This window comes from Schistocerca cancellata, chromosome 1 (genome assembly GCF_023864275.1).
Source record: "Schistocerca cancellata isolate TAMUIC-IGC-003103 chromosome 1, iqSchCanc2.1, whole genome shotgun sequence".
Lineage (NCBI taxonomy): Eukaryota > Metazoa > Arthropoda > Insecta > Orthoptera > Acrididae > Schistocerca > Schistocerca cancellata.
In genome coordinates, this window is record NC_064626.1 from 356469959 (window position 1) to 356496747 (window position 26789).

At 39.4% G+C, this 26789-nt stretch overlaps 1 protein-coding gene across 1 annotated transcript; it reads right to left on the reverse strand.

The window, feature by feature from the left end:
• Positions 1-577: 577 nt before the first annotated feature.
• Positions 578-26657, reverse strand: LOC126174233 (ATPase inhibitor, mitochondrial-like). Its single transcript, XM_049921019.1, has 4 exons — positions 26502-26657; positions 23370-23520; positions 5646-5790; positions 578-785 (listed from the first exon to the last, which is right to left on the reverse strand). Exons 1-3 carry the CDS (start codon positions 26555-26557, stop codon positions 5659-5661), a joined length of 339 nt encoding a protein of 112 aa, XP_049776976.1. The 5' UTR covers positions 26558-26657; the 3' UTR covers positions 578-785; positions 5646-5658.
• Between the last annotated feature and the right edge of the window lie 132 nt (positions 26658-26789).

The following is a 26789-nucleotide window of genomic DNA, read 5'->3' on the forward strand; positions in this document are numbered from 1 at the left end:
GCTCATTGCTGCAAATACTGAACAGAGTCTCAATTTCTTTTCTAAAAGATTTAATAAAATTCATTTGCTGGTACAAATGCACAAAATACAATTAGACAAATCTGATGGCTGCCACATAAGATGGAAATTTCAACTATCACAAAAAAATAGTTCTAAAAAATATCAGCTCCAACAATACTGAAAATATTCAATTTGCAACAACAACCATCATCACGATCTGGTACTGATATCGATTAAGTGTTCTGAATGAATGAAGATTTCTGCTGTATGGCTCATCTTATGCTGAAATTTATAAAGGTTACATGCAAGCAAATGAAGAGATGTCAAGTTGGCTCACAATGGGCTGTGAGAAACAAGAATTATTATTTGCAGAAACTGCTAATGGTATTGAGATGACTAACATATTGCCTGTTATCAGGGCATTACTGGACAACAATTCATTCTAAATAGCTATTTGACTTGACAATACACAAAATGTCAACAGCTTCAAATCATTTTCTGCACAAATATGAATGGGCACTACAATGAAATAAGGTCATATTGGGACTTTTCAATGAAGTTAAATACTCAAACAGTGTATCATTCAACATTTAATTAGTTATTGTAGTCAGTCAGTAATGAGTATATACCATTCAAAGTTTAACATCACAACTGTACATTACAATATAGCTATAGTGCCACACTGCTGCCAAGTAAAATTAATAAGTACATAAAAATCTGTACTTTTGATGAGGCTTACTAATGAGTAAAAACTCCAAAATATCCATTCCAGCTAGCCAAGCATTCTGAAAACAAGAAAAGTAACTGTATTCAAAGCACCTGACGTATATTACATTCACAATGAAATACTCTTGGATGCTTTTAAATTCACTTATAATACTGAACTTAAACAGTAGCTTACCTCTTCAAATATAATAATAAATATGAATATTTCATAAATTAAGATTTTTCACAAACTACTTAATGATACTACAGTAAACACTAAAAATTACATAAATAATTGTTTGCATTATTTCATTAGACCCATTATTACTTTAAAACCTGCACGGGGTCTCACTTGTTACACTATGTTACTATTATTACTATCATATGAAAGGAAAAACAACAGAATAGACACTTTATGTGAGTGAACTCAAATGATAATGGCAGCTTTCAATAAATGAAGAAAAAGCAATGTAGATGATATCCAGAACTACAGTGTATGTGAAATCTGATGTTTATTGCAGGTAAGTCATGTTACATTCAGGTCAACAAACTATGAAATCTAACCCATTTCACAGACTAAATTTAAAAAATATTCAGTAATTGTTAGATTACAGCTTTAGCAATGAAAAACACAAAGACCATGAATTATCTAAACTACTAGACAAGACTGCTCATAGCTTGTGATGCATTCCTCGGATTATATTACCATATAAAATTTTGTTTTGTCCAGTGGTGGAGGAAAGACCAATTTGGTGATTCATAACAAAACATGTTTCACATAGTTATGTACTACTTCCTTCACAATGCTTTTCTTCATCATTATATTAAAAATTTCAAGCTACTGGAATACTTTACGGAAAGGGCACATGATTAATACTCTTACCTTTATCTACAGAAGTACTGAAAATATTTAAATAAAATGAAATTGACCATAAAGGCGTGAACAAAAATGCTTCTCTACAGTGTAGGATAGAGGGGAGAATAGGGGGTAGCGTGGGAATCTGAGCACGACTATAGAAAACCCATTCCTAGTGTCTTAGTTACATAAATTCTCAGCCAGTGTAGAATTTTGTGATGAGTGATAAACTGCTGTACTTATGAGGGGGATCGATGATTGGTTGGTTGGTTCAGACAACAGAAAATCTATATGGACATCAGACTGGCACAGTAAATGCACACTGCAATGGCTAACTATCTGCATGCTGAATTAGCATGTAACACACAGTTAACCCAATTATCAATGCTATAAAAGAGGAAGGGTTACAGACAACAATGAGTTACTAGCTTACTAATGGCTCCTTTCTTTTTAAATTCTGTGGAACTTCAATTTTACTTTTTTCACAATTCTTCACTATAAATTCATAGCCCCTGTGCAAACTCTTAAGATAAATGCTAAAAATTCCACGTTTTTACATTAAGGGAATATTTTAGGCTGTTTTGGAGAGGGGAGATTTGAGAGAGGAAAAGATGATGTAATCCAGTATTGGTGTAGCCAACACAACCTGCAAGATTTAGCTTCATCACATAATTATGATACAACTACTGTTGGGTTGCAGTGGTAATGGTTAAAGAAGACTATCGACACCAAGTGTTCCAGATCCAGCCAGTACAAGACGAAAGGGTCCAACCTTCACCTTTTCTTGTGCCACTTATAACTCAGCTTCATCTTTTCGCATGTATTTCCGGTGTGCTGTATTCACCAACAAAATCAATTGTTAATTTTAAATTCAAACACTGAATCTCTAAGAATATGCTCAGTCATAATCAAAGAAACGTCGCCCGTTTCTGCCTAGTGAACTCTTACTGGCTGGTGACTTTTTAAGTCACCCAATAGCCAGCGCAGCCACCGCACAACACTAACACATGTAAAATGAGCTCACCTACTGGATGTGTGGAGAGGAGGAATAGGCCTTGAGTGATGGGAGTGCAGGTAGAAGTGAAAGCATTTTGTGAAGTGCTGAAAATATACTTTTCATGTAGGTGATGTGCTATGACAGATGTCACACAGAAACAGAACAAAGATTTTGCGACATCACATTTTAAAGAACTTTGTATTCTAATCTGACATGATACAGTTGCAACAACTGCACACACTAATCATGTAAATACTTTGAACCACACACTGTAGGTCATAAAGATTAGCAGCGGTGATAGAGGGCATGAAGCCAAATTGTAGCACCTGAGCTTGCTTTCAAATTTACATTTTACGCAGTGTACAGAAATTCACTGAGCTGACTTCTAATAAGCTTGTAACATGAACTGGTGAAGTAAACTCAGTTTTTCGCATCTGTTTCTCCCATAAAGCCTAAAATAACACTGACAGTGGAGAGCATAAGAAATGTGGCTCACGCGAGGTGCGACTATAAAGTAATGAGACTGATTTTCTTTGTAAGATATGGCAACCCTGCAGGCTTGCATAGGCACAATATCTTTGACCTTCGTCTATAAGCTGCTTCTAGTCCAAGCGGCACATCGATGCAACTTCTCAGTCGTGAGTTGTGCTGTAATAAGTTAACATGTGTTTGTGTCTCTCGTCACAGAAATGGAACAGCATAATATTGCACAACGGTATGCCATTTCTTTTTGCCTTAAATTGGGTGAAAACATGACGACAACTTATGGTAAGCTTCAGAAGGCTTTTGGAGAGGGGGTTATGTCAAGAGCTCAAGTTTTTCGGTGGCGTAAAATATTTAGTGAAGGCAGAATGAATGTTGAAGATGAAGACCACAGTGGACGACCATCAACCTCGTGGACGGATGTCAACTTGGCCAGGGTGCATGTACTCTTACAATCTGATCAAAGATTACCTGCAAAAAAGATAGCAGAACTACTGAACGTCAATCGGAGAAATGGTTCATCTAATAATAAAAGATCTTGGTATGAGAAAGATTTGTGCAAAAATGGTGCCCAAAAATCTCACACCACAACAGCGAGAAACACGGAAAAATGTGGCAGGTGATGTGTTAGAGCAAATGGGAATCAATTGAGAATTGTTGAGCTGTGTTATCACTGGTAGTGAAAGTTGGTTTTCTCAGTACAATCCAGAGACAAAAAGCCAAAGTTCGCAATGGTTCTCAAAGGGATCACCTAGACCAAAAAAAGCTTGCATGTCAAAGTCAAAAGTGAAATGAGTGCTTGTGTGCTCCTTTGTTCATAAACAGTGGGTGCCTCCTGGACAAACAGTTAACCAATATTACTACAAAGAAATGTTAGAAAGACTTCGTAAAAGAGTTCTTTGTGTTCGTGCCAACATTGCTGATAACTGGATTCTGCATTAAGATAATGCGCCATCTCATACTGCTCTGTCAGTACAGCAATTTTTAACCTCAAAACAAATTTTAGTACTACCACAGCCACCTTATTCACCAGATATCACTCCGTGCGACTTTTTTCTATTTGCAAGAGTCAAAATGGTGGTCAAGGGACACCATTTTCAAACAACACAAGATGTTCAAAAAGCTGTGACGAGGTCTTTGAAGATATTACAGAAGATGAGTTCCAGAAATGTTACCATCAATGGCAGAAGGGCTGGAAAAAGTGTGTGCAATCAGAAGGGAACTACTTTGAAGGAGACAACACTAAACTTGACTAAAACGGTATGCAACATTTTTTTTTCCACATCAGTCTCATTACTTTAATGTCGCACTTCATAAGAAAGGCATTAAACAATAACAGCAATGGTGACAAAGTATGTCACTAAACATAAGTCTGCATTTATGCTTATGGTTTAACAATTTCACTGCTGCGATGTTTTTGATTTTATTCAATGTGCTCATTAGTTTTTGCTTTTTTCTGAATGAGTACCAAGGATGATCTCTCAAAAAAGCATGTTTTGAACATATAATTTGTAGTCTTAGCACATCAGAAAATAGCTCCATTACCTTGTACCCTTAAACCAATTTCAATTTCTTGATGAGTTTTTACTTGCTGTTACCCATCTGTGATTTTTTAAGAACTAATGAAACCACAAGTTATTGTATAAACATTGTATTGTACATTTAATTTCCTTCACTTGGACAGATTTCATACGAAGTATTGGAGAGGATTGGAATTTTTTAATCATATATACCAATTACATGTGTTTCTGCTCAGATTTATTTTTTTTTTTATTTTTTTTTTTTTGGGGGGGGGGGGGGGTGGTGGGGGTAACATTTTCCTCAATTTTGCATTTTTTAAAGCCTGGACTGCACGAAAATGTAAAATAGGGGCTTCCTTTACAACACTTTTACAGATACTGCATATTCTCCATCTTCTCTGTACACACTTCTCTCTGCCCATAACATCTCAATATTATCCAATTCAATCTCGGGTAACTTTGCTGCACTTAACACCACCCATTTCTAGTTGTTTAATTCTTTGTTCCACGTGCCACGGTAATTCCTTTTAGTAACTCTTCAACAAAAACTAATGTTCTAAGATTAGCTGTCTGCCAGTTCTTACACTAAATATTTATTTCCAGTGAAATATCCAACATTAAGGACACTGTAATTCATTATCTCCCTCACCTCCCGCTCTCTTTTGCAATTCTGAAGCAAACATGAATTCCATTACATGCATGTAGGCACTGAATTTAATTATTATTTTCGATTTTTGGGGAGGAGGGGGGGGGGGGGAAGTATGGTTACAACAGAATGGAATATCACTGATGCCTATATACAGGTGGTTAACGAGGTTGTGGAAACCCGGGAATTAGCTCATAGCCTCTTTTGTAGTGAGGGGTGGTGGTGGTGGTGGTGGTGGTGGTGGTGGTGGTGGTGGTGGTGGTGGAGGAGGAGAGAGAGAGAGAGAACACAAAGCATTCTGGCCAAAGATGACATTTAATAATTTCCTATTTTCCATCTAACAGCAGCTTTGTGTTTCATTATATGACTTAACTGAGTTAGAAGATGGCAAGCGTAGCTTATAAAATACCATTTAAAAACATTTTACATAATACTTACTGCTTGAGGTTTGCTAATTGTCATCAATTCCCTCAACCCTCTTCTTGTGGCGTCTAATTGCCTCCTGATGACGCTTTATTTGTTCTTCGTGGAAACTTATCTCATCCTCAAGGTCTGATTTTAATTTTGTGAGCTGTTCTTTTTGCTGAAGAAAAAAAAATTAATATGGTAAACATACTAAGTATGAAAAAGCAATTTAGCTAAGCAAAACCTCTGAATAGAAGACAGGCTGGCTAAATTATATGTTCAACATATCACAGTTCCATATGCTGAAGAAAACAATTTACATACTAAATATTTTATAATTATGAATTTTAGGAAATACATGGTACATGTAAATTCCATGAACACAACAATGAGATTGTACACAACCTTCAACAGAGCTACTTTTTCGATAAGCTGTGGCTAGTGCCTCAGTAAGTTTCATACTACAAATCCACAGGTAAAGTTACTCATATTTTACATTCAGTTTATTGTAAACCAGCTGTGTGCAGCGTGTGTTGTAGTGACTTTTTCTCTCTCTGTAAGTAACTAGGAACGAACGAACGCACACACGCACGCATGCACGCACGCACGCACACTTGCACAAGTAATTCCCCCATATATACTGAATTTTGCACTGTAATTTCACCAACATTCTGAGAAAATTTATAATTTTGAGATTAACTGGTTGTTTGACAAAGAACAGTCGCTGGCAACTGTCCAATTCTCCAGTGTTTTATATCATGCGACTGTAGAGAAGACATTAAATGTGCCTATAGTATAGAGTCTGGTGGCACAATTTTTGGTCCTGAAAGATGATGTAATTGATGCACTGAACAATGCAAATGAGACAAGTGTACTTCATACTTTTGTAGTATTCCAATTCAACTAATCACACGAAAGATGTTAAAGGACATTTTTGGACATTTCTACATGTCAACCCTTCTCATTGTCACCCCATCTCTAGTGGTAGTAGGGATATCCTACACCAGCAGTATTTTTATGCATTTAGTGTGTCATTTGAAATTGCAGGCATTCCCAAATTAATATTTACTATCAAAAACAGTCTTGATCACAAATTATTTATTCCGGCGACCGGTTTAAACCACAACTGTGGTCAGCTTCAGACCAATGAGGAAGAACCTCCATCTGGTGGCAAATCAATTTGTGATCAAGACTGTTTTTGATAGTAAATATTAGGAATAACACTGATCACTGGTTGCTCCCACAATGTATTCAAAAGTAATTCCCCACCTCTGCAGGTGGTAGGTGGTTCTTACACCAACAGGAACATGTGCAGGTGTGAGTACAACAACTCACTGTAGTTTCATCGTTATTTGATTAATGGCACAGAAACACATAGATGACTGAAAGACAAATATTCATTTTTATGTATTAGATTGTTAAAAAGGCCATAAAATTTCCCAGCAGGTTAAAACTGCGTGCTGGGTCGAGTCTCAAACTCTGAATCTTGCGTTTCACAAACACTGCTCTTATCAACTGAGGAACCGAAGCATTATTCAAGACCCACCCCTCACAGCTTGATTTCTACCAGCATCTCTCTCACTCACAGAAGTTCTACTGCACACCTCATCGGGCTAGCATTCCGGGAGAAAGGACATTACAGAGAAATGGTTAGCTACAACATATGGAACTGGTTCCAGTATGCATCAGGATAGCTACTCAGTTGGTAGATCAAGTCCTTTTATCTTTTGGCCAATTTTAGTGCCAAGATAGTTTCCTGTGACACACAAATGTGTTGTTTTCCTCTAGAAATTCATGGTGGCAGTAGTAGTTTCCCATCAATAGTGAAAAGCAAAAATTCTGAACATGGTGTGTCTCAAGCATTAGGTGCCCATGGTCTGACCACCACCAAATGCACAATGCCATGTGCTTTATCTTTAACTACATATACACTGTTGAAGTCATGTACAGTACATCGAAGAGTGTACTTTGCAGTAATAGTAAAGATTTTCTGTCCTGTTCCAGTAACTTACTGATAAGGGGAAAAATGACAGGTTACAATTCTAAAAACAGTAATACCTCGTCTTACTCTCATGAACCCAAAATTATGCAAACTTCCATAAAATATTGCTTCTCTAATATTATGCAACAGTTATTGCAAGAACATAAACTTCTTCCAAATATTACCATTTCAATTCCACGAATATATCTGTTACACATTCATATGGTCTACAAAAAATGTTAAGATTCTATCAGCTCATCCCTGAATACATCTGATATCTGCTGTGCTGCCTTCTTGCAGGCTTCAAGCAATGGCGCAATACTCTAGAAATGATCACACAATAGTGTTTTACTAATTTCTTCACAGATGCACTGTACTTCCCAAGGAACTTCAAATACATTCAAATCTTACATTCACCTTCCCTATTAGTGGCTTTTTGACAGTACCATTCTTCCTGCTTGTTGGTACTATATGATGTTGTTGTTGTTGTTGTTGTCTTCAGTCCCGAGACTGGTTTGATGCAGCTCTCCATGCTACTCTATCCCGTGCAAGCTTCTTCACCTCCCAGTACCTACTGCAACCTACATCCTTCTGAATCTGCTTAGTATATTCATCTCTTGGTCTCCCCCTACGATTTTTACCCTCCACGCTGCCCTCCAATACTAAATTGGTGATCCCTTGACGCCTCAGAACATGTCCTACCAACCGATCCCTTCTTCTGGTCAAGTTGGGCCACAAACTTCTCTTCTCCCCAATCCTATTCAATACTTCCTCATTAGTTATGTGATCTACCCATCTAATCTTCCGTATTCTTCTGTAGCACCACATTTCGAAAGCTTCTATTCTCTTCTTGTCCAAACTATTTACCGTCCATGTTTCACTTCCATACATGGCTACACTCCATACAAATACTTTCAGAAATGACTTCCTGACACTTAAATCTATACTCAATGTTAACAAATTTCTCTTCTTCAGAAACGCTTTCCTTGCCATTGCCAGTCTACATTTTATATCCTCTCTACTTCTACCATCATCAGTTATTTTGCTCCCCAAATAGCAAAACTCCTTTACTACTTTAAGTGTCTCATTTCCTAATCTAATTCCCTCGGCATCACCTGACTTAATTCGACTACATTCCATTATCCTCGTTTTGCTTTTGTTGATGTTCATCTTATATCCTCCCTTCAAGACACCATCCATTCCGTTCAACTGCTCTTCCAAGTCCTTTGCTGTCTCTGACAGAATTACAATGTGATCGGCGAACCTCAAAGTTTTTATTTCCTCTCCATGGATTTTAATACCTACACCGAATTTTTCAGTTGTTTCCTTTACTGCTTGCTCAATATACAGATTGAATAACATCGGGGAGAGGCTACAACCCTGTCTTACTCCCTTCCCAACAACTGCTTCCCTTTCATGTCCCTCGACTCATAACTGCCATCTGGTTTCTGTACAAATTGTAAATAGCCTTTCGCTCCCTGTATTTTACCCCTGCCACATTTAGAATTTCAAAGAGAGTATTCCAGTCAACATTGTCAAAAGCTTTCTCTAAGTCTACAAATGCTAGAAACGTAGGTTTGCCTTTCCTTAATCTTTTTTCTAAGATAAGTCGTGGGGTCAGTATTGCCTCACGTGTTCCCAAATTTCTACGGAATCCAAACTGATCTTCCCCGAGGTCGGCTTCTACCAGTTTTTCCATTCGTCTGTAAAGAATTCGTGTTAGTATTTTTCAGCTGTGACTTATTAAACTGATAGTTCGGTAATTTTCACATCTGTCAACACCTGCTTTCTTTGGGATTGGAATTATTATATTCTTCTTGAAGTCTGACGGAATTTCGCCTGTCTCATACATCTTGCTCACCAGATGGTAGAGTTTTGTCAGGACTGGTTTTCCCAAGACTGTCAGTAGTTCTAATGGAATGTTGTCTACTCCTGGGGCCTTGTTTCGACTTAGGTCTTTCAGTGCTCTGTCAAACTCTTCACGCAGTATCATAACTCCGATTTCATTTTCATCTACCTCCTCTTCCATTTCCATAATATTGTCCTCAAAAACATCGCCCCTGTATAGACCCTGTGCATACTCCTTCCACCTTTCTGCTTTCCCTTCTTTGCTTAGAACTGGGTTTCCATCTGAGCTCTTCATATTCATGCAAGTGGTTCTCTTTTCTCCAAAGGTCTCTTTAATTTTCCTGTAGGCAGTATCTATCTTACCCCTCGTGAGATAAGCCTCTACTTCCTTAGATTTGTCCTCTAGCCATCCCTGCTTAGCCATTTTGCACTTCCTGTCGATCTCATTTTTGAGACGTTTGTATTCCTTTTTGCCTGCTTCATTTACTGCATTTTTATATTTTTTCCTTTCATCAATTAAATTCAATATTTCTTCTGTTACCCAAGGATTTTTACTAGCCCTCGTCTTTTTACCTACCTGATCCTCTGCTGCCTTCACTACTTCATCCCTCAAAGCTACCCATTCTTCTTCTACTGTATTTCTTTCCCCCATTCCTGTCAATTGTTACCTTATGCTCTCCCTGAAACTCAGAACAACCTCTGGTTCTTTCAGTTTATCCAGGTCCCATCTCCTTAAATTCCCACCTTTTTGCAGTTTCTTCCGTTTTAATCTACAGGTCATAACCAATAGATTGTGGTCAGAGTCCACATCTGCCCCTGGAAATGTCTTACAATTTAAAACCTGGTTCCTAAATCTCTGTCTTACCATTATATAATCTATCTGATACCTTTTAGTATCTCCAGGGTTCTTCCATGTATACAACCTTCTATCATGATTCTTAAACCAAGTGTTAGCTATGATGATGTGCTCTGTGCAAAATTCTACCAGGCGGCTTCCTCTTTCATTTCTTAGCCCCAATCCATATTCACCTACTACGTTTCCTTCTCTCCCTTTTCCTACACTCGAATTCCAGTCGAATTCCAGTCACCCATGACTATTAAATTTTCGTCTCCCTTCACTATCTGAATAATTTCTTTTATTTCATCATACATTTCTTCAATTTCTTCGTCATCTGCAGAGCTAGTTGGCATATAAACTTGTACTACTGTAGTAGGTGTGGGCTTCGTATCTATCTTTGCCACAATAATGCGTTCACTATGCTGTTTGTAGTAGCTTACCTGCATTCCTATTTTCCTATTCATTATTAAAGCTACTCCTGCATTACCCCTATTTGACTGTGTTTATAACACTGTAGTCACCAGACCAGAAGTCTTGGTCCTCCTGCCACCGAACTTCACTAATTCCCACTATATCTAACTTTAACTTATACATTTCCCTTTTTAAATTTTCTAACCTACCTGCCCGATTAAGGGATCTGACATTCCACACTCCGATCCGTAGAATGCCAGTTTTCTTTCTCCTGATAACGACATCCTCTTGAGTAGTCCCTGCCCGGAGATCCGAATGGGGGACTATTTTACCTCCGGAATATTTTACCCAAGAGGATGCCATCATCATTTAATCATACAGTAAGGCTGCATGCCTCGGGAAAAATTACGGCCGTAGTTTCCCCTTGCTTTCAGCCGTTTGCAGTACCAGCACAGCAAGGCCGTTTTGGTTATTGTTACAAGGCCAGATCAGTCAATCATCCAGACTGTTGCCCTTGCAACTACTGAAAAGGCTGCTGCCCCTCTTCAGGAACCACACATTTGTCTGCCCTCTCAACAGATACCCCTCCATTGTGGTTGTACCTACGGTATGGCTATCTGTATCGCTGAGGCACGCAAGCCTCCCCACCAACGGCAAGGTTCATGGTTCATGGGGGGGAGGTATATGATGGGTATACATTTTTACAAACATTCGATATGCGGCCCATGAATGACCTGGCAGACATCAATACGGTAATCTAATTCTTGCCACACCTGTCCCAGCACGGCATCATCGACTGTGGCAGTCACTTCCTGTAATCTCTCCCAGAGCTCTGCTACATCATGTGGTAGAGACAGTACATACATCTCTAATGTGTCCCCATAGAAAAAAGTCATACGGAGTGATATCTGGTGATCAGGAAGGACATTTCATGAAACGGCTGCCCCTTCTGTAGCATGGCTGATCCATCCACATGGCAGCTCCATGTTCAGGTACCCACGGACTTCACAATGAAAATGGGGTGGAGCCCCATCCTCTTGGAAGATGAATGGGTCTCAGCAAAGAAGTATGGCCCATACAGTTTTTGATGTGAAAAGGCACAAAAAACATGTACCTTTGGGGAATCATGCTCAAATTCAATGCATTCGTGTGGATGCTTTGTATCCCAGATTCGACAATTATGCCTGTTCACTTTACCATTAGTGTGAAAAGTGGCTTCATAGCTAAAAAATTAAGCAATCAACAATCCTTGTTCAGTTGTTGCAACTGTGAACAAAACTCGAAATGCTTGCCTTTGTCATAGTCATTGAGCTTCTGCACTAGCTCCAATTTGAATGGTTTCATACACAGCTTCTGTCGTAGGGCTTTCCACACCATCGCTGAAGTCATTTTGAGTTCACGGGATGCATGGCACATCGATTTCTTTGGACTCATTATTAATGTCTCTGGTATGCACTCCACATTCACTTCATTCACACTGGGATGTTCGCTTCTCTTTGCCGGGCACAAGGAAGCCGTTGTAATGAATTTGTTATGCCAGTGGTAAATGGCCTTCCTTGTTGGTGGCTTCTTACCATACTTGGTTCTAAACGTCTGTTGAGCAGCTGTAGCAAACTTGTTTTTGTCAAACTCAAACACACACAAAGCTCACTCCGCACCTGAACTCGCCATGTTTGCGACTAGCGCTGACTATTGGCAAATTACCAAACTGCGCTGTTGCAGTATAATTGGGGGCGTGGGGGTGGGGGGTGGGGGGGAACTTTCAGGGTTTCTCTTCAAAATGACATCTGTATGATATCTGTACAATGTTTGGTTCTCGTGCAATAAATAACTGAAAGTGATTGTGGACTTTATGTACACCCTGTATTTAAATGATGTGACCACACTGATTTTCCTTTCATTGTTTCATCTTTCAGTTGGTTCGTTGGAGGTTAAGTTACTAAACAGAGGTCATTTGTCACTCCGTCAAGAGTTAGTTCATTAGAAGTTAGTAATGTCCACCAGAAATTCTGACTACATTACAGAAGTATGTAGTAGTGGGAAATATGTGACACTGAAAACAATATTTTGCCAGAACAGAGGCATAATTGGAGAAGTAAAAGTATTTGGGTTGGGAAAGTACTTAGGTTAGAGCAAATGAGGGTTCTCCCAGGGTTCATCTGTGGCAGAATAAAATCCACCCACATCTGACCCCTTGCTAGTGCTGTTAAGGCTGACAAGTTACACAGTAACAGTTCAACACAGGAGAGCAATAACAATAAAAAATGATACGGCTGACAACATAACACTTATCAATTGGACCTACAACAATAAAAAAATGTGTGAGAACTAAGCAGGTCAGCGATGGTGTGGGGTCATGTGAGCTTCCTCCAGAGCTCTGCATGTGACGGTTTGTCCCATCCCCAATAGGTTACTGGCAAAGTGTTAAAGACGGGTACAGCATCCACTATTGATTGGAATAGTACCCCTGAAACAGCTAATAAAGTGCAAAAGAAAAAGGGACTACCAATGCAGCTGGTAAAAGAGAGATGCTTGAGGGTTGCCAGTCTTAGCATGCAGTTGGAGACGCCCCAAACCCAAAGAAGCAACCCCCACCTCAAAAGCAGTTTAAAACATTGTATCAGAGAGAGAAAACCTCTTAAGGAGAAAATGACGAACCAATTCAATTGTGCATGACTCGCTTGCCAATATCAGAGGCAAAGAATCTGGAAGGTTATGCTTAGCATGGAGGACCAGGAGGAAGGAATATTCTAGCAGGATGTGAATGATTGCCTGTAACCACAACATAAGGAGCTTCACTGCATAATATAAATGTGTGGGTTAATACAACATGACAAATGTGGAAGCAACACACGCACAGAGAAGCGTATGATAACATGCTGCTTCTGCGAATCTAGAGACATGCCAGCCATGGATCAAATCTGACTGGCGGGTTAACAATGAGGGCATGTGTGCCGGCCAGCCTGGATGTGGCTTTTAAGTGATTTCCCCACATCCAACGAGATGATTCTGGGCTGGTACCTGCATTCCAATGCTCTTATACCATTCACAAATGTTGCAAGAACTCACTCTCACTTTCACATGAGAACACTTGATGCAGACAGATGGAGTACACAAATTCTACGCTGATGTGTAGGAGGGGGAGAACATGGTGATAGGAAGGACATCTGACCATGATCTACCACTAACATTGCCAAATCCATATCAACATTCTGATCACAAGATGATATGAGAAGACGACAGGAAAAAGAAGAAAGGCCACTGCTGAGGTGACGTAGGATTGTGTGTTCCTTCTGGGAGAAATAGGAGGAGGAGTCCCATTCAGCAGTAGTTACCTTGAGAGTATGGAACCGATTAGAGGGCAGCAGCCCACCAGATGCTCCATTTCCAAGTCATAAGAGATGAGGTTTTATTTGAACCTGCAAATCCACACCTGGGGTCATCAAAGAGAATATTGGGTGAATAATTGCTTCTTGGTCCAAATGGTCCACCAGTTCACTCCTTGAATACACAAATGTCTTAAGAAAAGAAACAACTGAACAGGCTGCACAACTAAGGTCAAATAGAAGGTCATGAACAGGCTGCACAACTAAGGTCAAATAGAAGGTCATGAACAGCAGGTATCACACAGTGACAAGAGTAAATAATAGCCTGGAGACTGCTTACTGAGTCACAATAAATTAAAAAGCACTTGAGGGGAATATTTTTAATATAACTAAGGATTCCATCAATGGCTATTAGCTCTTTAGTAAAAAGACTACATGTTCCCAGCAACAGATATTCCTGAAAAGTGGGAGATGTCCTATTCACGATTTTAGAGCCATCAGTGTAAATTATGACAGCACCCTGATCTTTAAGAACAAGAGGAACAGACACTGAAAGGTAATAGGGATGACAAACTTTAGGTCCTTGAAATATATTGATCCAATTTCATTGTCTGGGTACTACCCTAGGGAGCACAGGAGAAGGGGTGTGGGGAACACAGAGAGCACATTCTGAGGTGGTTAGGCAGAGACTTCAGCAAAGGGCCTTGAGGTGCTTACCAACTAGTAATCTCATTGAGGGCAGGTTTTAGTGGTCATTACACCAGGTGTGCAAAAAGAATTTAATAATGCTGACAGCAAAATTGCTGGGTAGTGACTGCATGAGTTGGCACCCCTAATACAGAAGAGAGAAGATGCCTGCTTCAGGAATGAGAGTGTCTACAGGATCGGTCCAGAAAGTGTCAGTGGACTGTCTTACTCTATGATGATGGACTAGGTTCAACAATCTGAAAGCTGAAGTTGCTGCTGAGCCGTATACTCAATCACAGTCCAGTCAACACGAGATCATGGCCTGGTAAATATGGAGGTCAGCAGCCCAATTTGCAACCCAAGAGGTGAGGGCAAGGAAGTAGATAGTGTTAAGCTTCCACACACAGCTAGCCTTTAGTTAATGAATATGAGGCAGCACTGACAGCTTTTTACCAAAGAGAAATCCCAAAAATATGGACTGCAATAATGTCCAAGTGCTGCAGTGGTATCCATGTAGAACTGTGGGTCAGGATGGACCGAGACATGATTATAAATGTTTAATTTGTGTTCTTGCAACAGAGAATTGGAAGCTATGGTAAAGAGCCCACATGGAGACCCTTTGGATAGTACCTTTAAGTTGGCATTCAGTGAGGACCACAGACAGAGCTATATCAAATACAAAAGTCATCAACTTACAGTATGGGGGAAACAGTAGCCTGACAGAGGTCACTAACCAATTTGAGGGGTGACGAAGGGGTGTAACAATCAGCACAGAGCCCTGCGGGTGGCATTTTCTTAGCCTCGCGGGGTGCTGAGTAATGTACCAATTCTAACCTGAAAAAACCAGTGAGATAAAAACTGATGAATAAAAAGTATAGGGAGCCTAAAAGCTCCAGTCATAGAGGGTAAGCAAAACAGGCACAAAGGGGTGTCGTATGCCTTATGTAGGTCCGACAGCAATGAGGTATTGGCATTTAGGAAAAGTCTGTCAGACTGCTGTTTTCAACTTAACCATAGTGTTACTTAAACATCAGTTAATTGATAATACCTGCACTATCATCACAATCGGTCACCTGTTTTTAACTATCCATAGTCTATGCTGTTTATAAATTATGTTGTTAACAGAGTGGTCGCTGTGGGGGGAGGGGATGAGAGAGAATTTTCTTGTTTGTCTTCCAGTAATTACAATTCAAGGGCTGATCCTTATGGTAAAATCTACACATGTAAATAACATGGACTAGTGAATGCGAATTATACAGATTGTCATCTTCAATTGAGAGAGCTTGCTTGCTTGTAGCAAGGAATAAAAATGTAACAAAGACTGGTGTAATAGAACAGTTAGTAAAGAGAAAAAAATGACATTTTTAAGATTTGTTAAGTGTTTGTAATTAGACTGCATAAAGCATTTTAAAATAAATACAATTATTATCAGTGTTAATTAAACAGACCTGCTACTGTTCTCTTCTGTTTCGAGTCCTCATTGTACATCCAAGTATCAGTTGTATAATGGTAATGTATAAGATGATTCGAAAACAAAAAACACGGACAAAATCCTAACACCCCTGTGTCACTTCTGCTTTTTTTTTTTTTTAGAAACACTAATATCATTCATATGTTAATTGCCTGTGTTGTGTTCAGTTAGTGGCACTTGTTCCTTCAAAGACACACTAGCTTCCGCAGAACTGAAGATAGTTAAAAAACAACCTGTCAAGTGTTAAGTTTTTTTTTATTTGTATCGTGGCTGGACATAGTCATTAAAATATACAGCTGTGTTCACATTCTATCTGATTTCACAGTATTTCAGGGCATATTCATAAATAATGCACGCGAAATGTGAGTATTTCAATGGATATGAGACAAAACTAATCTCTTTTGTCAAGAGTAGATGGCGAATGTCTGGGAATGTTTTGTAAAAACTCTTAATCCTACACATATCTTGAGCTCTTGCCCATTGATGGTGAAAACCGTTCCAGAATGAAATTTTCACTCTGCAGTCAAGCGTGTGCTGATATGAAGCTTCCTGGCTGATTGAAACTGTGTGTCGGACGAAGACTAACTCTGGACCTTCGCCTTTCGCGGGACGGTTCATGAGCCATGCTTGGGTAGCTCGGTTGGTAGAGCACTTGCCCGTGAAAGGCAAAGGTCCCGATTTTGAGTATTCATCTGGCACACAGTTTTAATCTGCTGAAAAGTTTCTGAAGCCCCTTGTTTAAAACTTGTGGAGTTGGTGGATTAGCTCACCATAATTTCTTTTTATGTTTTTGAGTTGACATCATTGTGCGACCTGATAAATAATTTTTCAAGCATTATGAGGAAGAATTCTGCCTCTAAAGCTTCTAGCTCTTCTGTTAGAATAACTCTTTAAGAGCTTCTCAATTCTTTCGGTTGCACCTCTTGCACTGTATCTAGATCACAAGTTCGTCAATCACATTTCAAGGCCAGTTCAAAAGTAAAGAAAGAATTTTATTCTCTTTATCCACAAATGATTGCTACTGATACCATTCCATACAGAACTTCCGACCATCTGGGTTTGAAAAAATTTGTTTAGAGAGCAGATATGAGTTGCCAGATAAAACCACACTTAAATGTTCATTGATCTCAATAACAATATGAAGACAGAAAAAATAAATTAGAAAAAGACCTTACAAAAGGTATTTTTTTTAGTGTTACAATGGACATGTAGAAAAGCAATGCAAATGAAGGTATACTGGCACTGGCTTGCCACTTAAGATGATGAAGCTCAATGTAACATTGACAAGTAATATGTTGGCCAAAGTTTTATGTGAATTTTTTAAAAAATATGAAAGTAATTTTTCAGGTTTCAAGGATTGAAACAAACTTGTTTGACAATATTGTGCAAAATTTTGGACATACTGGCAGGTGATTTTAAAATTACATTTTTTCCAGGTCATCATTCAGATCTTAATGGAATACAATACTCATGATAAGACAGTAGTAGTGGTCACAGAAAACTCTACAGTATGACAATGCTGTCGAAATCCTAAGCATTTGACATTCACCTGTTTCGCCCACTGCATCAATTTAACAGTACAAGATTGTTTCAAAGCAGAAATATTTTCCAAAATTTTAATGAAAACAAAGGATATTGTGACTTTCAAAACACTACACTAACCAGCTACAAACTGCGCAATGTTAAAAAAAGAGCAAACAAAAAAGAACCGAGATTGATACAAGTGGTGCTGGCTTGATGGAAAGCTCACACTACATGCTCAAAAGAATTATGAAAGTACGAAGTGAGCTTGCGATCGCGATCAATGAAAGTTCAAAAGCACTGCCTACTCTCACAGCAGAAAATTACTTAGCTATACATGAGATAATAGGTCTTCTGAAACTTTTGAAGCAGCAGCAGCAGCAGCAGCAGCAACAACAACAACAACCTCAGGGGAGCCGTATCACTGCTTCCTTAATTTCCATGAACAATATGAGACTGGAATAGAAGGGGGAACCGATAGAGGTACTCAAAGTACCCTCCGCCACACACCGTCAGGTGGCTTGTGGAGTATGGATATGTATATATGAGGTATTGCTGCAAAGTTGCCAGTCTTGGAAAGCTTGATAACTAATGAAGTGCCACATGTTCTGGATTCCTTGATTAAATTAGTCAAAGAAAGAGTGAAACCATTTAACTGATTGTTAATATGCTTGTGACATTATTAGAGCCCAGGTTTAAGAAACATGTTTCAGATCGTTTCAAGAGGCAGAGACACTGCGCAAGTACTTCAGAAAGAGCATGCTGCTATCATTGTATCAACACCAAGAATATTACCTGAAACAGAAGCATCTTTGAGTAGTGCTAATACATCTACTGATATGTCTAACAGTTCAAAATATGATCTACTTTTTCTGCCCAATTAGCAACAGTGTAACATTGATGTCATTACACCAGCCAGTGATTCTGTAATTGACTTATGTCAGTACTTTGAAAAATCTGTAATAGACAAACATGCTTGTGCATTAGAATATTGTGGAAAATCTAATAGTATGATGTGTGTAATAGCCACTAAATTTTTGTGCTGTCCAGTGACTTCCGTTCCGGTAGAGTGTGCTTTCCCCAGCGCAGCACAAATAATAACTGAAAAATGCAATAAACTAAAGGATAAGAATTTAAATACCTTACCTTTATAAAAACAAAATTTACATATCCTGTATTATTATATTTTAAACAATAAAAATTCTTAGAAAGCTATTTTTCATTTGAAACACCTGCACAAAACAATCAATAGTTAATCAATATATTGACAGTATTTAAGAATACTATTGATAATATCGCAAGAGTCAACTATTGATGTTTAAGTAACATTACCTAACCAGATGGTCAGTTGTGGATTGTCCGTCCCAGAAGCCACGATTTGAGAACCCAGAATAATACTCAAGCTACAATATTTCCAAGGAGTTTGCAGAGGCTAATCGGTCAGTAGCTGTCGAGAGACATTGGGTTTCTACTTGGCTTAAGGACTGGGGCAATTATATCTCACCGTTGCGAAGGGAAGGCATTTTCGAGCCAATTATTGTTGAAGACCCTGAGTGGATGTAGCCTTTGCATAAAATTCACATGTTGACTCATCTGATTATGAAGAGTCTATACCAGTTTCCGGTCAGCAAAAGGTTCATTACATAATTGGTGCAGTGGCAGAGAGGGGGCATTGGCAGCAGGGAGTGAAGGACAGTACGTCCAACTCTTTTATACATTATAAAGGTAGACGTATAACAAGAGGACACCGATGTCATCACAAGTGGGTTGTAAGTTGTTTAAGGAAGGGCAGATGCACCGGTACAAATAACAACATGGAGATCTGCAACAATTGTTCACTTTGTCAACCCCGAAGATTACAGAGCTTGGCCCACACTTGGGATGACAATGGACATGTTCCCAAGGAGGATAAGTAGTGCTTCTTGTACTCATTCTTACTGCATTTACATGGTGTGCTCCAAAACTAAGGTCTGGTAACCAACATTTAACTGATGATAGGCCTGAATGAAGTGTCACACATGCAGTGCTTTCTACAAACTCTTTAGAAAGCTACTGCAGTTTTGGTTTCATTCAGAAGTCATTTGGCAATCAGTGAGCAGATCGCAATGGCCAAGACAATCTTAGATCCTGCCAGTTGTGAGGTGTGCAGTGCAATTAGATTTCTGGAGGCAAAGCGATCTTTAGATGCTGAACTCCATCTTGAGTTATGTCTAACATACAAATCAGAAATAATGAGTGACAAACAAGTTTTAAATTGGTGTCAAGAATTTCAAAATGGCTCTGCGAATGATGAACAGCAGAGGGCGGGCACAGTATTTGGACCAATGACATAGTTTATAAAATGAACCAGAAACTCCAAAGTGATTGACAACTGACAATTAGTGGTCTTGCTAATGAATTCAAAAATGTTGCTCAGACCTTAATTTACTGGTTTGTCATGGAACAGGCTGACTACCATAAATTTTGCCCCGGGTTCCGAAAGTACTCACTGAGCAGCACAATGAACAAAGAATGCTTAGTGTATGCCAGTTTTTCAGTGCTATAGATAAGACAGAGATGGCTTGTTTTCCCACATTGTTACTGGTGACAAGACGTGGATACCATTACACCAACACAGAATCTAAACAACAGTCAATGCAGTGATGCAACTCCAGTTCATCCAAACCAAATAAGTTTATGTAGTCTCCAGTCTAACTGAAAAAATGATGGCTACTGTTTTTTGGGACAAAAATAATGTCCTTTTGATTGATTTCATGGACTGTGGGTCAACAATTACAGCAGAAAGAAATTGTGAAATACTAACCAAACTGAGACATGCGATCCAAAATTGATGCCAAGGGAACTGTCGCCTGGAGTAATTGGCCTCCATGACAATGCACACCCTCACACCTTTGAAAAAACCAAGAACATTCAATATTTTTGTTGTGAACTTTTTGATCACCCTCCATACAGTCTCAACCTTGCACCTAGAGACTATTTCCTTTTCTTGCGTTTGAAAAAGTGTCTGCATGGACAAAGTTTTCAAAACGACAACAAATTCTAGACTTGTGTTACCAACTGGTTCAATTCCCACGCAATACACTTTTATGTGCAGGAGTTAAATGTGTATGAATTCCTAAGGGACCAAACTACTGAGGTCATTGGTCCCTAGACTTACACACTACTTAAACTAACTTATGCTAAGAACAACACACACACACCGATGCTGGAGGGAGGACTCTTAACATCTGGCAGGAGTGGCCATGCAATCACTGACATGGCACCTCTAACAGTGCAGCCACACAGGGGTTAAAAAAGCTGGTGCAGTATTACAGAAAACGTATAGATGTGAATGGCAATTATATGGAGTAAAGTAGATATGTCGTAAAATATTACTGTCAACAGAAACCTTTCCCCCCACAAGTTTTTTTTTTAACCTAATGCACCTCAGTTTTGGAATACACCTCAGCACAAAGCCCCTTAAAAGTGATGACATCAGTCAGTGAAGGATATAGGTTTCGATTTTGGGGGCCCCTTTGACTATTTTGAGTAGCTGTAGCAATGTCCTATGCACCAGCAGGCAGCAGCATGGGATGGGGGCTGTTGAAACAACAACAGTTCCAGCGGCACAGGAGCTTGTGTGGGAGGCACTTGACATCTTCCACAACCTTGCTGATGGAATCTGACTGTAGACAGGGAAGAGGTGGAGCAATATAACTGCATGCCAACTGGCAGTCTGTCCTTTGGAGAGCCAAACATGGTAATTCATTAAGTTCTGACACGGAACTGACAGTATCACTGGAAAGTAGTCACCATCACAAAGCTCATCATGTAGTGACCATTGTAGTGAAGCCGCAAGATTGGTTGTAGAGATCGAAAAGTCGATGGCTGAAAAGGTGCCTTGAACAGTGAGAGGGCAGGAGTACTGTCATTTAAAGACAGAGGTCAAGATAGGGAAGAAGATGGTCAATCAGAAGGCCTCTACCATATGAAGTGGAATTTTGTCACAGGAGGTGGTATGCACTGAAGTCTCCAAGTAGAAGAGGAGTGGGAAACGGTAGTTTGATTAACATGGTGATTCAAAGTTAAGGAAGTGCATAGTCTGGATGAAACTTAACATTACAGATGTTGCTGGCTGGGAGTTTGCACACTCACTGCTACTGCTTCCAATGTGATATGGAGGGGAATGTACTCGTGGACGACATCTGTGGAAACCAAAGTATGGACCATCCTGATACACTTTTGGGGCCAATACAGTTCCAACGTAATGCACAGTAACCTCAATGAGCTGGGAGTTGTCACCAATGAAGTGCACGCCTCGGGGACCAACACAGATTGAAGAACAAGAAGAAATTAGTTGTTGTAGTTCCTGCAAATGACAGTAAATCTAAAACAGTTCCATTGGATCACCACATTGAGGGTTGTCACACAAGAAAGGATCAGGAGGGCAGCAATGTCCTGTCACGAGTAGGGCAAGATCATATCAACATTGGTTCTGAGTACAATGGTGTGGGGACATCTGTGATCTCCAGGGTTACCGGAGTAGTTTTCTCCTGGGATTTCTTCTACTTCTTCTCCTCTTTTACAACTTTTGGTGTTTACAATTATAGTGAGAGCTTGTCCACTGTGAATGTAGGAATGGAAGGAGAGCAGGCTCCCTCAACCAATGACTGGTGTCAAGCCTCTGACCTGCAGGTTTCCAGAGACAGGGTTACTGAGATGGAGCCCTGTCAATGGTAAGATAGAGGAGAAAGCTGCTTCTCTAGATGGGTGCGAGGAGTTGTTCCCAAAGATGGTGTCACAGGAACCATGAGAGGGGAGTGTCTATAACCTAAACAGTAACGTTTATTTGTGCAGCTTTTGAATGTTGATGCAAGGGGAAGAAATACACCAGGTATTGCTGATGACCTGGTCACAGTAATTGCAAGTGTGGGTATCGCTGGTACTGGCTACAAACAATATTTTTCCCAGCTTCAAAATATAACACACTGTCTACAACTTTCAGTTCCTGGATTCAGAATTCCTTGAGTAGGTTAAGTCAGTTGGAGGATTACAGAGCATGGCTCTTCCTGCAACTGAAATACAAGTGGTAGTGCTCTTAGTGAATTTTCATGAGGTGGCTGGCTACAGCCTCCACATATCAACTTGTCTGTACACTAGGATGACAAATGCCCGAAGTGCTGGCATTTAAAACACTGCACACGAGATGGAAAAGTATTCCGATCTTTTGCTTACACTCCATTCATTAGAAATCAAGTGCATATGGATGCCCAAAATCTGTCTCTGATAAATATTCTTTCAGTTTTCATAATGAAAGTATTACTAATAAAAACGGTAACTTCCCTAAGATGTATTAGCTGTTTCTTATTGACCTCCATTTACATCTTTTTTGCACCCTAATGACCACATTCTGAATCGCCAAAGCGTTTACTGCGGTGTTGCTGCAATGTCTCAGTTCCAATGCAGATTTCATGTCCTACTCACAAATGACTTAAACCACATTAAGAATTCTAGTAACTACTAAGAATTCTTAATTGCTTTTTACAAGTACTCAAATTGGTCAGCATTCTAGGATCCAACTCAGTAATGAATCAAAGGCACATTTTGAGGATAGGCTTAGAAATGCTGATAACACTCGCTGCACACTACCATGTAAAAAAAAACATCAGTGTCCATCATAGAAGTGTTTGCATACCTTCCTATAGAAATATTCTTCTTCCTTGGCTGCTTCCCTCTTTCCAAAGGCTCCTCCAGCCTCCCTGATAGCACCTCCACCACCACCACCCTTTCCGGCACCACTGCCCAGGTCACCCAACTGACCACTGCCATTACTGTACTGCAATTGACTGCAACATAAAAATGAAAATCCTTCAGAAAAATACAACACAACCATACAAACAGCAAATCTTCCTACTAGAAAAAATTGTGTAAGAATGTACCTGGTAGACAGTTGTGATAATGTTTCGTTCATTTACAGATTTTGGACAGTCTAGTCACATGCTAGAGTAACCACTTTTGTCAGTCTTTGTAATTAATGGCATCCCAGCAAAAAAATCTTATTCATGTAGAAAAGCACCGGGAACATATTTAGGACATAACTACCAGTTAAGGTTGCACTTCGCTTAAATACTTACCAAGTATTTAGGTGGCAGTATAAAATATTTTGGCATAGTAGAGGCCTTTAAAGTTGATTTGGATCAACCTTCCTTCATGTAGGAAATGACTTGCAACAACTTTTGTAAAGAAAAGTGATGGGAAATTCTTTGTTTGTAGTGAAAATCTATATAAAGAGTACTAAACTACTGATTGTGGCAAGCTGTGTGACTTTCAGGCATACAAAGCAGCAGCCATCTCCAGACAGACAGATAACTAAGCTTCACACTGTTGGTGAAAGAGCTGTACAGACAGCTAATCTTTACAATTATTGATAGTGAAGGGTCAGCTGCACTTACACTAGCATATTCAAATACGACTCTTTGGATTACACCCCACAAACAAACTGGAAACACCTCTGTCTCTGGAGATACGTTATTGGCAATTTCCAGTCTCCTACTGTTTATCAAATGGTTGACAATGGGCATGTAACAATACTATGCTGTCCTGTCCTGGAGTAATTGTCCACATAATACTTATCTCTCTTCAGACTGACTGGCACACCTAGTTGACTTCATGGCTTCAATACAAGTGAGTGTTTTCTAATATGAACAAATCCTCCTGTAGAGGAGATGCTATGTATTAATTTCTACCAAGTGGCAAGCACACACCCATCCTTCTCTGTAAGATGGGGGAGAAGAAATTCACAGTTTAATGCCACACCAACAAAAATGTCATTAGAGGTAGGGCACAAGCTCCAATGGGGGTGGCGAGAGTGGGGGATGAAATTGGCAGTATACTTTTCAAATGAACCATACAGCATTTGTTTTCAGCCATTTATGAAAACCACAGAGAAACCAAATCTGGATGATCAGAAGCAAACTTGAACCACATCCCTCCCAAATAAGAGTCCAGTGTCTCAACAATGGGCCACCAGAGTCTGTATTCTCCACGGAGACAAATTCTGCATTGCGTACATCTCAAGTTTGTGCATCTTCCACAAACACTGTTTCATGGGTTTTAGTACAGAGTTTGACTAGAAACACAGACACTGATGGCAAATTCTTCATCATTTTTGTCATGATCTTCAGACAAACAAATCCTACATTTTTAATAAAACCTACTACACGCAAAATATCACACATTAGAGGAAGGTTGGCGTAAATCCTCTTCTACTTTTGCACAACAGACGTTATACAGCCAGTTCCAATCCTGGTACGTACAGTGGCAAGGGAGAAAATTCAAGTGGTCAATTCTGCTATAGATGTTCAATGAGGTACATTCACTTATATGGAATGTGCACTGGGCTTAGGAACTCTTGTAATGGACCATTATTGTTCTTCCTAAAAACAAGCCCTATGTCTTGACTCAATCCTTTTAGCTGTAGTAGGTTCTCTTGCAGTTTCTGTGAGTACAGATGGTTTCAATTTTGGCATGCAATACAAAAAACCTCCTTTCTTGCCTCTCAGTTATCTAAACCTATCCCTCCACTGGCCACATGAAACTGACATATCGCCATCTACATACCATAGAGGCAAAGTGTCCTGGCTGACATTTTCTTTGGTGATCTTTGGTAGAGAGGTTGCTGTTGCAGTGAGGAAAGTAGGTAGGTTATGAGTTAAACTCACAGACAAGGTATGAGTCTGAGCTGAAGTTTGGATATACCTAAAATGATAACGGAAATTATGTTTCTCTTGTGCAGCAAAATAAACTGAATAATGCAAACCAAAGGAAATCTAAATAATGACATATCAAGAATAATAACTTCTAGTCCTGAATGAGAGTTAGTGCACAAGTTTCCCACATCACTCTGTAGGTGGAACAGTGTGGAGTAAACGTCAGTAACTTATCTGACAGTTTCACACATAATGATTACTATTATGATGTGAACTATGCTAATGTTGCTAGAGATGGCACGGGTTCAGATTCGTATGGAATAATACACCCACCACACACCACTGCACTGATGCAAATTTATTTATGGAAATCACACTTAAGCATAAGATTGGCTGGCCGCTATGTGAATCCCACTGACTCATCGGTATGTATTTCAGTACTGCAACACCTTGCTTCTTTTCAGGAAATAAATCTTCATCTCATCCCTTCCATACAAATGTTGGCTACATGATCCCAATAGGAATTTCTGAATCAGTGCATGAACAGAAGTGTATATTTTATCTTTACATATGCCTCACAACATTCGTCCTTAAAGTAGTGACACCGAATCTGGTGAAACTAATAGCCTACACATTAAATACGCTGTGCGTAATATCTGCTGAAGAGCTTAATGCAGAACATGTAACCGCATAATTTTTTTTTATAGTTTCCACTTGGTAATGAGGATCTTAGACTTTTACTTCATGCAGCTTGTCTCGTTTAGAGCACAAGAAAATAGTAATGACTGTCAACTAATTCTTTGTTCTTTGCTTGGTACACACGCAATTTCCCATTTTTACATCGTCTGCTTCTAATAGTCTACTAAAGATACCCAATTAATATAGAGTTTCATCCCAAAAACTTCGCTCTCCGCAATCTTCTCTAGCTATTCTGAAGCTGTTTCTGCGTCTGTACTGGAACACAGAACTTTGTAAGTACATCGCATGAAAGAAAAATAATGGGGGAACCAATTCTGTACTTGTTTGCTCGTTTTAGAATAATTTTAATCATCTTTTATTGAATACGTTAAAAATAACACGGTGACATACTTAGTGAAGCGTTGAAGTACAGAAATTACCTCATCGCCGACAAAGACGGCTGCAAACGCTTCGAAATCAGTCTTATGGAAAGCATTTCATCCACCTCTTATTTTTAACTACGTATCTGACCGCAAGTACCTTCGGCAGGGATCAAGTAAGTCAAAGATACAAAACGTACAGATATTTCAATTTTGAAGCTTGAGTTTCAAGCTTCGACCATAGATACTATGGTCGAAGGTTTCAAGCGTATATAATAATGGTCAAAGAGCTTGGTTTCCTCAATGCCACTTGACGAAACCACAGTCTGTGTCACGACCGCAGGGGGC